The 14313-nt window shown below is 38.4% G+C and overlaps 1 protein-coding gene across 2 annotated transcripts in view; it reads right to left on the bottom strand.

The window, feature by feature from the left end:
* Positions 1 to 628: 628 nt before the first annotated feature.
* sec31b (SEC31 homolog B, COPII coat complex component) overlaps positions 629 to 14313 on the bottom strand; it is an 84909-nt gene continuing 71224 nt past the window's right edge. For both annotated transcript variants that reach the window (XM_072583105.1, XM_072583106.1), the window contains 4 exons: positions 13366 to 13512; positions 11567 to 11686; positions 6486 to 6557; positions 629 to 2217 (listed from right to left, as the gene is read on the bottom strand). In XM_072583105.1, the coding sequence (XP_072439206.1) occupies positions 2038 to 2217; positions 6486 to 6557; positions 11567 to 11686; positions 13366 to 13512 (519 nt within the window). In that variant the 3' untranslated portion in view covers positions 629 to 2037. The remainder of the gene's footprint in view (positions 2218 to 6485; positions 6558 to 11566; positions 11687 to 13365; positions 13513 to 14313) is intronic.

The raw sequence follows: 14313 nt of genomic DNA, 5'->3' as shown, positions 1-14313 counted from the left end.
TACACATTTTATAGAAAGGCAGGTTATCATTTTGGCTTGACAACAGCATCCTGTTAGAAGTAAACACCACTTGTGTTGTTGCAACATAAACAGCAGTGTAAAACAGTGCTCAAACGTTTCAATGATCTTTCAGAATAATGAGGCAGACTGAGCACTTTAAAACTAAAATGGTCAGCCTTTGGGCCTTTCGTGACTGCATAATATTGAGTGGGACATGACTTGATCAGGGTAGCTATTATTCTGCAGGATGACTTTGATGCACCCTATTTCAGCAGCATATTTGTATTTGAGTACCATTTGTGAGGTTGCCAATAAAGCTGATCTGACAGCAAGTGAAGATGTAGGAATCCCACTGCACATATTGAATAGTGAAGGTAGGTTTGCAGTTGACAATAGGGAAAGACAGAATAAGGGGGAACAAAATGATTTTGTGTCACACAAATTGAATGCTGATACAAAAGTTCATGATCCCTAACTCGTCCCATCTCCACATGTGATTACTAAGCTAATCCCATTACCTATGAAGAATAATAGCATGAAGTGTGTGGCTTAGGCATGAAAAGAAAATATTGCAATGTACTTTAATTCAGTTTCAAAATTCTACCATATTTCTAAAATTGAGACAAGGTTTCAATTGAAAACTTTATTTTTTTTCCATATACACAATATTGAATGAAAAAATATGCTATTGTGGCAATAAGTTCATAAATATCTGTGCAGATAATGCAGCATTTATGCATCGGAGTGCCTTTGAGACACAGTAACTGGGTTCTTTGTGCAATCATAAAAAGCTGCTTACACTGATATCACAAATAACTAGAACATTTTCACAGGACAAACTTTGTCCAACTGATGGCTATTTTGTTTAAAGTAGAATCCCTTGAGATCTTTCAGGACAACAGTGGGCAACAGAGAGAGAAACCAAGTCTCTCAATGGTGCAAAACACGAGTGCAAAGAATTAGACCTTAAAGTGTCCTGGCACTTGCAAAGATTTCTAACGCGGTCTGTGTTTTTAAAAAAAACTCCGCTCACCATTGTTGTGTCACTTTTATGGTTCCATAATTGAAGCTGGCAGCCAAATATCTACAATGCCAGTACCATGGTCACCTTTGTAACCAGATTACCAAAATCGCCTTCATGATGATGGGGAGGCTGAATTCTCTGAATGCGGCATTTCATAGGTTTCCACCTTTCAGCTGACACAGACCCACGATTTGAGTATAAACTTGACCGAGAATACAAAAAGGTAATGCTTTTCTGTTAAAATAAAAAAAGTAATTTGCTCAAGCTTTTCAAGACTATCTAAAAGGATAGATTTCTCTTCCTAAATTTGGTACCTTTGACCTGAACCGTTTTGTGGTAGCCTTATACATCTATAAGTTTGTACTCTCCAATGACTCTGAAGCATGGAATTGGAATAGAGGTCCATGCTACTTCTCCATCATTTCCCATCTGGCCGATTCAAAAATCATTGGTGTAGATTTCAAATTAAGCCAATTTACTTGACTGTACAACTTCTATAGCTATCCCTGCTATTGATAGCAGCACTATTTAACCGGCATGTAGCAAATACTGGTCAAACTGTAACTATATATTGGACAGCAATGAACGTAGAGGGGGGAAATTGTGCTCCTTACCAAGAGCTTTAGTGATGCCTTGTTCTTGTCATGTCCAAATTAACTTTCAGTGAACAAGTAGCTTATGCTTTTCACAAAGCAACTACAATTCAGGAACTTCTAGCCCGGACCTCCTCAATGGGTGTTTATTAGAGAACTTTCCAAAGAGAACTGTAACGCTAGAAATGAACCAGATTCAACCTAGTTCAGCTTATTTAAAAGCCAAGAACCCAATATGGTGCATTTCACAGATACAAAAGCTGAACTTTCAAAGACTGGTTTCACTAAATATTGCAAACGTTAACACTTTCCTCATATTCAACGAATCAAAACACTGAAGGAGAAAGAAAAGCAAACAATCCAAAAATCCCAAGTTTCCTTATCCTCAAATATTGTCTGAAACCTGCAGCTGCAGATTCGTCAGATGTTGAGTTTGTTTGCGATCGTGACAAGCACTTTCAGGACCGGCATAAAGGCAGAGATCTCGCTAAAATTGCTGCTGCTCACAACGTGCGTGTGAACCACCAACGCTTGCTGGTAATTGCATCCTTCGATGTTCCGCACAATTTCATGCAGTCCACTCAGAATGTGAGGAGAAAGCTGCATACCAGAAAATAACGTTATCAATACTTCTGAGCAGCATATCAATACTTGCACTTGTTCCTTCCCCCCCACTCCCTCCACACACACACACACTCATCCAAATAAACGGATACATATAGATGAACATCTTCAAACCACACTATGGTATGTGCAATTCCCAATCATAACTAGACCAAAGAACAGCAATAAACAAACTCCAAGTTGCTATCCCAATTCCAGTATGAAGAACCATAATTATACAAAGAGCTTTTAAGTATTGCTGAAAAATTATACATTTTAGATGATCTAGGATACATTTTTCATCTTGCACTTTTCAGGATAATTAGAAGAAATACCAACATAAGGGAAAAACAACATTCATATTGTATGACAAGAGAGTGCTAATTGGTTGGCAAATGGATTCTGATTGAAAGATAGAGTAGTTAGATGAAGATTGACTGTTAACTGCCAAACTTTGTTTAAATTTTAAAGAGGTAGATTCTGATTAAGATATTGTACCAAGAAACAAACCTGAAAATGTCTGTCATCTATTCTGTGGTTTTTAAACAGGAACAGTGTGTATGTATGTTTTTTTCAGTTGCAAAGAATAATTATTCATTTCTCCGATGTATCAAGAATAGAATCACAGAATCCTTATTGTGTGGAAGCAGGCCATTTGGCCGAACCAGTCCACAGCAACCATCCAAAGAACATCCTACCCAGACCTGCCCACCTACCCTATCCCTGTAACTCCATATTTCCCATGGCCAATCAACCTAGTCTGCACATCCCTAGACACTATGAGCAATTTAGCATGGCCAATCCACCTAACCCGCACACCTTTGAATTGTGGGAGGAAACCAGAACGCTGAGAGGAAACTCATACAGATAGAGTCTGCCCTAATTGGAATGATATCAACATTCCTTCACCGTTACTGAGTCAAATTCTAAAATGGGATAATCACAGACGGTAGCTGTTTTTAATCTCTAACAATGTAGACTTGCATTCAGCATTATTGCATGGTTCGAATCCACTCAGTTTCATTAAGTAAACGTTGAAGTGCACAGGAACTACTCTCACAACTCTGTTTCAGCTTCAATTGTTCAAACTTATGTCCAAAATGATCATTGGCTTAGCCTCACTGTGGTTAGAGGAACTCTGAAAACAAACACACATTGTATAAAGGACGGATGCAAATATAATGCAAAAATCATTAAAACTCTCTTGGTTGCTCAATGAGTTTACCTAGTGAATTCAGTTTCTGGTCTATTTTAGCTGAATTCAGCAAAGGGTGATAAGGAGTAAATTTTTGTTCATGCTGAATGTGCTGCTGGCAAGACTAGTATTTATTGTCTATCATCTAATGTGCTAAGGAATTGGAAGTTCTAAAGTTCATATGGTGTAGGTACACCCACAGTGCTGTCAGTGAGAGAATTTTAGGATTTTGACTCAGTAAGGGTGAAGGAACGGAGACAGAATTTCAATCAAGGCAGACTGTGGCATTGAGGGAAACGTACAGGTGGCGGTTTTTCCAGGCCCTTGTCTTTCTCAGTAATTGAAATCATCGGTTTGGAAGATGCTCTCAAAGGAGTCTGACCAATTTGTAGATGATGCACACTGCTGCCATTCTATGCTGGTGGTAGAGGAAGCTCATGTTTTAAGTGTGGATTTGTGCAGATCAAATGGATTCCTTTGTCCTGGATGGTGCTGAGCTTCTTGAATCATTTTGGTGCTGCTCCCATCCAAACAAATGGAGATTACTCCAGTGCACTCCTGACTTGGGCCTTTCAGATGGTGGACATGCTTTAATAAGTCTGAGAGTTATTGCCACAAAATTCCCAGTCTCTGACCTGCAATTGTAGAGAATACTTAAAGGGTTGGTCCAGTTACATTTCTGACCAAGAGAAACCCACAGTATCTTGATAGTGAGGGAGTCTACGACAACATTGAAGGTCAAGACAAGATAGTTAGATTCTTTTTTGTTGAAGATGGTCATTTCCCAACACATCATCCTTGCTACTTTTCAGTCCTAGCCTGCATGCTATCCAAGTCTTGCTGCACGTGGACATGGGCTTCTTCAATATGAGAAGTTGCAAATGATACTGAATATCATGCAATTGGCCAACAACCCTACTTTTGACCTTATGACGGAATATGGAGGTGCCAGTGTTGAACTGGGGTGACAAAGTTAAAAATTACACACCAGGTTCAATATATCACATCAACTGCATTACACTATGACCTTTTGCTATAAATTCTGTGTCCTATGATCCTGCTCACTAGCGCTCCGAAAGCTAGTACTTCCAAATAAACCTGCTGGACTATAACCTGTTGTTGTGAGATTTTTAACTTATGACAGAGGAAATATCATTGATAAAGTAGCTGAAGATGGCTGGACACCATCCTGCAGAATCACTGCAGTGATATCCTGGGAGTGAGATGATTATCCTCAGATAGACACAGTGATCCCCATGTGGTAGATATGACTTACACCACAGAGTACTCCCCTGCATCCACTTCCACTTCCCCTCAACTGCTGCTGCCTCCATTCTGTATAAAGCAGCCCTCATTGGAAATGCATTTTGAGGTGGGCGAGGACAGGACTGAGCATGTGTGTGACAACCACTGTCAACATTCGTAAGGGAATAATAGTGACTTGAATGATCGACCAGACGATGTGTATGAGGCCATAACTGCAAAGTGTCAACAGCTTTCAGACAGCAGAGAACACAAAGAAAATAGCAAATAAAAAATCCAAAGTTTAAAATTAAGTTGACTTCATGTGTGATACAAGAAAGGTTGGAGTTATCTGTATTTAGCTATTTCCTAGCACAGATCTCAGATGCATGAATTTGCATGACATTTAGATTGGGAAGCCTTTAGGCCTCGAGGTTTTAAAACCGGCATGGTCTGGAGAGTTGGCCCAGTGCGATCTAGAAGCTAAGTGAAAAGGACTGTAATTCGTATACTTTTTAAAAACTTTTTATTCTAATGCTGGACTTTTATTTATTATTCTTTCAATCTTGTAACAAATACTTAAGTATTTGTACCTCACTATCTTGTACCTACAATGATGCCATGAGGGGTGACATTGCAAACTTTTCACTTCACTCATTTGAGCGCATGTGACAATAAAGCTAATGCAAATTCCTTGGGTCCGGGGATATCAGTGCTTGGGAACTCAGCATTTACTATAGAAGGATCAGTGAGTACTAATTAGATAAGGCTATCTACATTGTCTATTCCTTAACCATAACAGAGTCTGTGTAACATTCATTTTTTCATATTTGCTACTCCTCGTGGCTACAGTGAAAATGGTCACTTGGTGTTAAACTATATTTCATGCTGTAGATTAGAAACATCTATGAACTGTTCAGTACAACTGTTCATGTACCAAACTGGGTCCTAAAAGTGAAAAGTCAGTAACCAGGCTATCAAAAATGATAAAATGCACTTGTGAAAATTGGATACACGAACAGCAGAAATATCCAGCAGAGTCAGGCAGAACCTTTGGAAAAAGAAATTAGATAACTTATACCTTATAATTCTTGGTCAGAATCAAACAGGCATAAGACAAGTTATATTTTCCCCCATACGTGTTGCCTGACCAACTAAGTGATTCCACTCAAAATATTGAGGATGCTGGAAATTTTCATAAAGACAAAGTGCTGGAGAAACTCAGCAGCATGTGGAGTGAAAAATGAAGTTAGCATCAAGTCTGAAAGGCTTCTTCAGAACAGTTCGAAAGTAGTCACATTCAGACTCAAAACATTAACTCGGATTCTCTCTTCACAGGTACTTCTAGATCTGCCGAGTTTATTCGGCAATCTCGGTTTTTATTTGTTATAAGTGATTCCACTATAGTCCTTAGTCACTTAGATCATACAACAGCGCAGCAGGAATAATATATTGGCAAACAATTAAATGTTAGAAATGAATTTAAATTGGGTAACAGCTACCAAAGCTTCATTTGTCCAACATTTCACTGTTCTGTATCAATGATCCAACCTACTGATCTCAGAATTATTTCAGAGTACCCTGTTACAAGAAAAATCCATACTATAGGATTACCTAGAACAGACCAGGCTTGTCCGAAACGTCTGTCATTTCAAATCAGTCCCCTTGTATATACAGGTAACCAATGTAGAAGATAATTAGTTATTGAAATTGCCACTTTCACAGCACATTCACTTTTTAAAAACTCTATGTAGAGAGTGAGATAAAACCATTCATCAGAACCTGCGAAAATTTCAATGTTACTTTTGCTTAAACCACTTCCACTTACCGTCTGCTCCCGCAATTTATCATACAGGTATTCCAGGCGCTTTGCAGCATCATCCAACTTCCTCTTAGTTTGCTGTGGAATAATTCAAAATTCATTAAATGAAACAGGATAGCAAATGTTCCACCATAGTCTTCAATTAATCTAGCCCTATGAGACCCAAGCTGCTCAATCCACAAACAAGAGTGCACAATGCATCTGCTTTCCTTCTCACATGGAATCACACAGAAATACATAATACAACACAGTCCTTTCCATAAATTGCTGATGATTTACTGCAGGTTTCTTTAAAATCATTTCATCTTACAAGAGTGGAAAATTTAATCTGAATATTAAGTGAAGAATTAATTTATTTTTTACCTCAATTATCAATTACACAGACTAGCCATCCAGGAGTGAAATATATCTCTCCTTAAGTAGTTCAGCAATATTGAAGTAGAAAACCAAAGGGATTATCATCTATTGGGTTAGTTTCTAGACAATGTTTCTTTTATTACTAACATGTTCAGTTTGGCAGTCAACACTGGCTGTGCACTGCGAATGATGCAGCTATATAAGACTATTGCAGTGACTGAAAAATAGCTAAACCCAAGGATGGAAATAAGTCATTAAAAGCGCAAGATTTTAAGGAAATGCTACCATTGTACAGAAGTGGAGAGGCTGCAATACCAATGATCAATCTCATGTTGAGCGACACAGAAGAAAACAGGAAATGGAAGAGCGAAGGATGATTATGAGACTGAGGATTGGAAACTGTAGAGGTAGTTTTTGCTTTATTCATTCATAGGATGCAGCAGTCACTGACTGGACCAAAATTTATTACCCATCTCTAGTTGCCATCGAGAAGGTTGTGGTGAGCTACCTTCTTAATTCACTGCAGTCCATGTGCCCCAAGTAGACCTACAATGTCACTAAGGAGGGAGGTCTTGGATTCTGACCCAGTGACACTGATAGATTTCAAAGTTAGGATGGTGAATCGCTTGGAGGGAACCTGTAGGTGAAAGTGTTCCCTGTAGCTGCTACCCTTGTCCTTCTAAATGTGAATGATCACGGGTTTGAAAGGCACTGTCTTGGTGAATTTCTGTACTATAGAAACAGACTCAGTTTTATGCAGTATCTGGTGCCTCCACGCATTTTTTGATATCACTTGGAGTGAATTGAATTGGTTGAAGTCTGGCTGGGGACCTTTGTAGGGGGCCGAGGTGGATCACCCACTCAGAACTCTAGTCAAAGATTATTGTGAATCCTTTAGCCTTATGCTTTGCACTGATGTGCTGGGCTCCCCATCATTGAGAGTGGAATGTTTGTAGAGTGTCCTCCACCAGTGAGCTGTTTAATTGTGCACCACCATTCATGACTGGACGTGCAGGACTGCAGAACTCAGATCTGATCCATTGTTTGTGGGATCACTTAGCTCTGGCATCCAAACAGTCCCATTTTGAAGCTTCACTGAGTTGACACCTCACTTTTAGGTATGTCTGGTGCTGTTCCTTGCATGTCCTCATGTAATCTTCATTGAACCAAGGTTGATCCCCTGGCTTAATCATGATGGCAGAATGGGGTATATACTGCTGTAGTTTTGCTGAAAGCTGTAAGTGCAAACAAGGTTGAGGATTTTAAAGTTGACATGTTGGAAGACAAAAAGGTTCTGAAGGAGAAACACACAACTCAAAACACTAACTCAATTTCTTTTTTGACGGATGCTGCCTGACTTGTTGAGTATTTTCTGCAGTTTGTTTCTAATTAAAGAGACAAAGAAAACATGAACAATGCCTGTAATATTTACAGCGTTAGTTAGTATTATTTAAGCTGATATAGTGTACAACTCTGGAGTCTGCTGAAGCGAATGTAGGGAGAAATTAAATGGAGATGATGAAGGCATAGCTGGATTGTAGGAGGTACTATTCTTACAAAAGCCTGGTACTGAATGCCTTAAATCAGGGCCAGACTACTTTTGATGTGTTTTGTATGTTTTGTCCCCATTACAATGGGATTACATGACTTCTGGATGAAGTTGAATATGCGCACACTGTGATGTGGAAGACACTGCAGTTTTTAAAAATCAGGTTGGATGAAAAAGCAGAGTTTTTCCAGATCATCAATGTAACACATTTACGTTAGAATTTCATACACAGTTTGAGACATGGAAACATGATTAAAAGGTGAAATTCAGGTGGTTTGGAATAATTGAAGAGTCAAAAAAAGGCACAAAACCTCAACTCAGGATTCATACTGAACAAGTAGGAAGGGACTATTTGTGCATCTACTTAGATGCAAAGTTTTCAAAGGGATTTGAGCTTAATTCTTTCAATTTTTGTCTCTAGTTAACCCAAGCCATTAAAATAAACTGTTATGAAGTTGAAGGCACGTACTGTACCTTTAAGAGAGAATGAATGCTGTTCTGAACCGAGAAATTACAAGCATTTGTGTATATGACAAGATGGCAGTGTACTGGAAAATTGAAAATATGTAACATTTGGCTGTGAAATGGATATCTGAATTTTCATTGCAGTTTGGACAACAATTCAAATTTAACCAGTTTTGAGAAGATTTAACCTTAACCAGTTTAAATTATGCTTCAGAATATTAAAACATCAAACCAATGTGACGATCTGACGTTGAGGACATAAAAATGCAGACATTTTGAAAACTGCAGAGGGAGCAACTTCCATCGACAGAGACCCAAGAAATTAGGAAACACGCTCTACCAAAGGTATCTTTTCATATGAAACATATTCGCAGTAAAAAGAAAGATGACGACCCAGGGAGATCTTCAGTCAGAAGAAAGTCACTGAAGACAACAGCAGCTGTGTGGTTTTGAAATTAAGTTGATGTAATTTTAATAAGTGTCTTATTAGAATAGTGTATTGTTATAGAGTTGGAGGCAAGTAATAAGCCATTAAGGGAAAGGAGGGCTTAGAGTTGTGATTAGTTGTTGTTTAATGTTCACTTTTAGAGTTAAAAAATAAATTGATGTTATTTTCTTTAAATAGTGGAATTTGTGAGTTCTCCGTCACTCATATTTTAACAGATTATGAGGTGAAGTGAGCTTTTATGGGTGTTTGGTTTAATGAACAAAAGGGTTCACCTCCGTGTCTTAACAAAACTAATATATGTACTAGGCCAGGAGTAAACATAGTATTGTATAGTGGTCATGTCACTGGACTAGCAATCCAGAGTCCCCAGACTAAGGTCCTGGCGATGTTGGTTCAAATTGCACCATGGCATCTGGCAAAATATGAACTCAATAAAAATCTGGAATTAAAAGCTAGTCTAATGGTGACTTTGTCAATTGTTGTAAATATCCATCTGGTTCACTAATGTTCTGTAGGGAAGGAAGCCATCTTACCTGGTCTGGCCTACACACTCTCTAAACAGCCCGCTGAAATGGTTTTGGAAGCAACTCAGTTCAATAAAAGTTAGGGATAGGCAATAAAGCTTGGTCATGCTTAGTGACAGCCACATCTCACAAACGAATATAAGAGTGAATTAAGCAGCAAATTCATCAATAAATCTGGAATTAAAAGCTAGTCTCATGGTAAACATGTAACCAGTGCAGCTATACATGCAATATGAGTGTCACGGCCAGAAAGTTTCTCAACATTATTACTGCAATTAAAACAATGATTAATATCAAAAATTTAATTCAAGAATTCCAACATAAAGAGATAATACTTTAATATGAATACAGAGCACTCAGACTATCGCTGGTTTCGATTCTACTGACTATTTAGCCAGGCTATCAGATGAATGTCAACAGATCGAGAGCAAGACGTACACAAATAAAACTACAGCATTCGCCATACTAACCCCTGCCTATCACCCCATTAAAATTAATAATAAAAGACTGGATTAACTTCAGAGTATACTAAACCCTAAGTAGAATTTACATCTGATAAAACCATCATCATCCAGATATGGAAAATCCCCATCAAGTGCAGTTTCGAAAATAATCCAGATAAAGTGCATGGCTCCAATCTTGGCTCAGATTGCTCTGGGCACCTGACCACCCAGGAGGGAGAGACTCCAGTGTATACACACACACACACACACACACACACACACACACACACAGTGACTAATGCAGTAAAACCTACACACCAAAACCTAAATCTTGGAACAAATATTTAGTTACTCAGATTATCATATTAAAATAGTTCAGTGTATTTCTAAAATGAAAAGCAGTATTTGTAATTAACACGTAGGAAGTTTACAGTTACAAAATTACAGAAGTACTCAAAATCCCTTGCAAAACATTCCCCCATGTTTGCAATGGTTTGCACTGAACTTTGTGGAGCTCCAAGTCTCTTCTTTAACAGGATAGATGAATAAATTTAAAAAGCTGCAATTTCCTGCTTATACCATAACAAGATAGAGAGCATGGTGCCTGCTAAGATACTGACATTAAGTTAAGTCTTCACAGGAGCTAGTAATCAACAATTAAAAACTAAACCTAAGTCTCTGGTGGGCTGGGCACTTTATGAACACAACTGTCCTGAAGCTGTAAAATACTGAACATTGATGCAATGCTGCCACTGTTCTATGCAGTTGAACTTTCCTCTATTGTAAACTATTATAGAATAATCTTGCCAACCAGTCTCTTGCATGATTCACTGAGTGAACAACTTAAGGTAATACAATAACTTCAAAGTTTCTCTTAGCTGGAATAGAAATAATGTACAGAAATAGGTATTCTGAACTGTTTTTGGTTGAGGGATACAGTGGTGGTGAGTGGGAAGGAAATGTAAAGAGAATACAAACTTTTCTGTGGTCTTAATCCTGAGATATATTTGTTATGGTAGACTGAAAACCCCTGTAATATTTTCCAACTCTAAAACATCCAAAAGGCTAAAGTACCTTATATCCTGACTGGAAGTATGTAACCTAGTTTCACCATCCTAAATAACCATTGTTTCCACAGTAATCTAAATGCAAAGGTGTAGAAGTTAGTAGCTCCCCATCATAGAGACTGCTATAAAACATAATATACATGCATGCACTTATAGCACGAACGTAGAACAAGCACAAATTTAGGCAATCTACTTATTTCAAATGACAGGAGTACTATTTCAACAATGACATACAGGGTCACCAGCAGCTAAAAGGCATCGCTGTACCAGTCCATCAAAGGTCATCTTCAACACCATGTGCTCTTCTGGGATTTGTTTTTTCACAATCTTCTCTGTGGGCAGCTGCTGTAGTGGCTGGAAATGACAAGGAAAAGAGAATCACAGCAAATTACTGTGCAGCTTTCCATGACTGAAAAGAGAACCAAAGGAAAGAGGCATTGTATATGCAACAGCCATACATCCCCTAGACAAACCTGCAGTTTAGTGCAAAGTCAAGTACATCAGCTTAGCAGCAAGTCACATTGGTCAATGGGCAGCACAATGAGATCACGTTGTAAAAGATGCTAGAAAACTTGCCATTCTATCTGGATTGGATTTGGAAGTTTTATACCCACAGTGAAGTTAGGGAAAAATCATATCACTAACTGAAGGGTTAAAAACATGAAAAATCTTATAACTACAACACACTTCCAATCTTCAAAATGGTCCTCCCTGTGCTTTTATTATACCTGCGAGCACTCCATTCTCATTTTTAATTTCTTACACCCAAATGCATTTGGTAACTAAGTAGTTGGCACTTAGATAAATGATTCAGTACCGTTCTTCAGGGAAGGGAATTTTCCGTGATGAAATGTAAAATGCTTTAAAATGGCGACTGAATTAAATCAATCTGCTCAGCTCAAATTCTTCCTGCAAGTGAATTGAAGGAGGCAACTCAAGCTAAAAGGAGACAAACATCCTGCATGCGAATAAGAGGATTCTTTCTCTCCTCCCTTCTCCCAAAGGCTTGCAATCCCGCTACCTCCATGTGCCAGTGCCAAATTTTGAGAATCCTCTCAGTTTGCTCTACCTTGCTCTTTGTTTTCCCAAAAACCAAAACAATTTCATTTGGGAGAACGGAGAGTGTAACAGGAAACCGTTAAACAGGGGTATCACTGGGGGTGACATTTGATGTACAACACTTCCAATCAGTAGCAGGTTTATAATTTGAACATCCAAACTGCTGCATCCATTACAATATTGAGTAGTATTGAAACTACTCTATCGCAAATGCATCACTCCTTCCCAGAATTGATGTAATTAACATCCAATGCATTTAGAACTTATTCTTATTGTTGGAATGCATTCCAACAATAAGAACTTCAAATGAGGCACAGAGGTTCTCGGAGCCCACAGGTAGAGGAACAATTAGTGAGTGAGACTTGGATTGCCAAGTGTCATGTCTTGATTTGGTAAAAATGTAGATGGGCATTTTAGCAGTAGATATACCATGAGTGAAGGGGAGACTAGTGATATTACAGGGGTGAGAGTCAATGACCTTTGGAATGGAGTGAATGCAAGGTTGGAAACCTGTCGAGAACCCAAGAAGAAGCTGGGGTTGCAATGAGTCTTGAAACAATGGCTGGGGAGAAGGTTAAAAAAAAATCTTTCTGGAAAACAACAAATCTTTGGGCCTTTTGGTTTCTCACAATAACCTCATCAAAACCCATTTTGAAGTCCTTGATCTACATACACTGTATTAATGTATTTCTGTTTCACAGCATATTGCTACTGTTGTTAAAAGTATGTCTGTCTGGTCATTTGCTTTCTTTGCCTTTTAAATAAGATACTAAACAAAAAAAAAGCTTAGCGGTGATATTTTGCGAGATCTGCAAACAAGCAAGATATAATTTTTTTTTAACTTCTACATATTGAGAGCCAATAGCAAGTCATTCGCACAGCTTTATTCATTATAGTTCACAAGCATAATCTCGGCACTACGCAGCAATGAACCAAAATAAAGCCCCTTGTTTCACAGTCAGGGAAGAACAGACCTGTAAATTGGCCTCCTTTGGTGCCCCTGGAGGTCCTTGACTGATTTCCTGAGGCGTAAAGCCCTGGGGTGGAAGCTGTTGGACATCCGCAGGGAAATTCACAACAGGAGCAGTAATGGGAGCTGGAGGAGTATAGTTGTCAGGTAGCTGAAAGTTTAAATGAAGAGCATTTTATAAAATAGCAGCTATCACAAAAACACTAAGACATTGAGTCAAAAACAGGTTCAAAAAGATCAAGGCATTGCTCATTTCTACAAACTGACTAATGGTAACATTGAAAATGATAATGACAAAATGTATAAAAGTGGAATTTGCATAAAATCTGAGAGGGAGATTCCCGGTCATAAACAGACCAGAGGTCTTTCAATTGTACGGTCAAGTCTCTCCTCAGTTCTTGAATGACAGTGTACTAAAACTGGGTTTTGTAAAACTTCATTGTTTGATGTTATAATGCAGATACTATGTGTATACTGAACCCCTTTATTTAAAATAATCAGCACAGTCTCCATCTGGTGGCTGAAGTAAAAAGGAGCCAGGACAGCAATGGGATAGAGTCTAATAGTAATACACATGTTTCTCTGACAAATGCAGAACATTGCTCTACTACACAACTGGGGCTAATTCATTATGAGACAGTGGTGATTTTATTTTTGCTTTTTATTTAAATCTTATAATCCTTCTACAATTCAGATGATTTCACTAAAAAAAACCCCTTACTCTTTGAACTACTCTGGTGTAATCCAGTGAGGTGTACTGACTTTCTAACAAAATGTCATGGGATGTGGGAGTTAGCATCCAAGCATTTCATCCCTATCCCAACTGTCTTTGATCTGAATAGTTTATTAGGTCATTTCAAAGGACAGTTCAGAGTCCATCACATGTGGGTGTGGAGTCACATATAGTCCAGACTGGGTAAGGATGGCAGATTTCCTTCCCTAAATGAGAAAC

This window comes from Chiloscyllium punctatum, chromosome 13 (genome assembly GCF_047496795.1).
Source record: "Chiloscyllium punctatum isolate Juve2018m chromosome 13, sChiPun1.3, whole genome shotgun sequence".
Taxonomy (NCBI): domain Eukaryota; kingdom Metazoa; phylum Chordata; class Chondrichthyes; order Orectolobiformes; family Hemiscylliidae; genus Chiloscyllium; species Chiloscyllium punctatum.
This window is presented reverse-complemented; position numbering and strand designations above follow the sequence as displayed.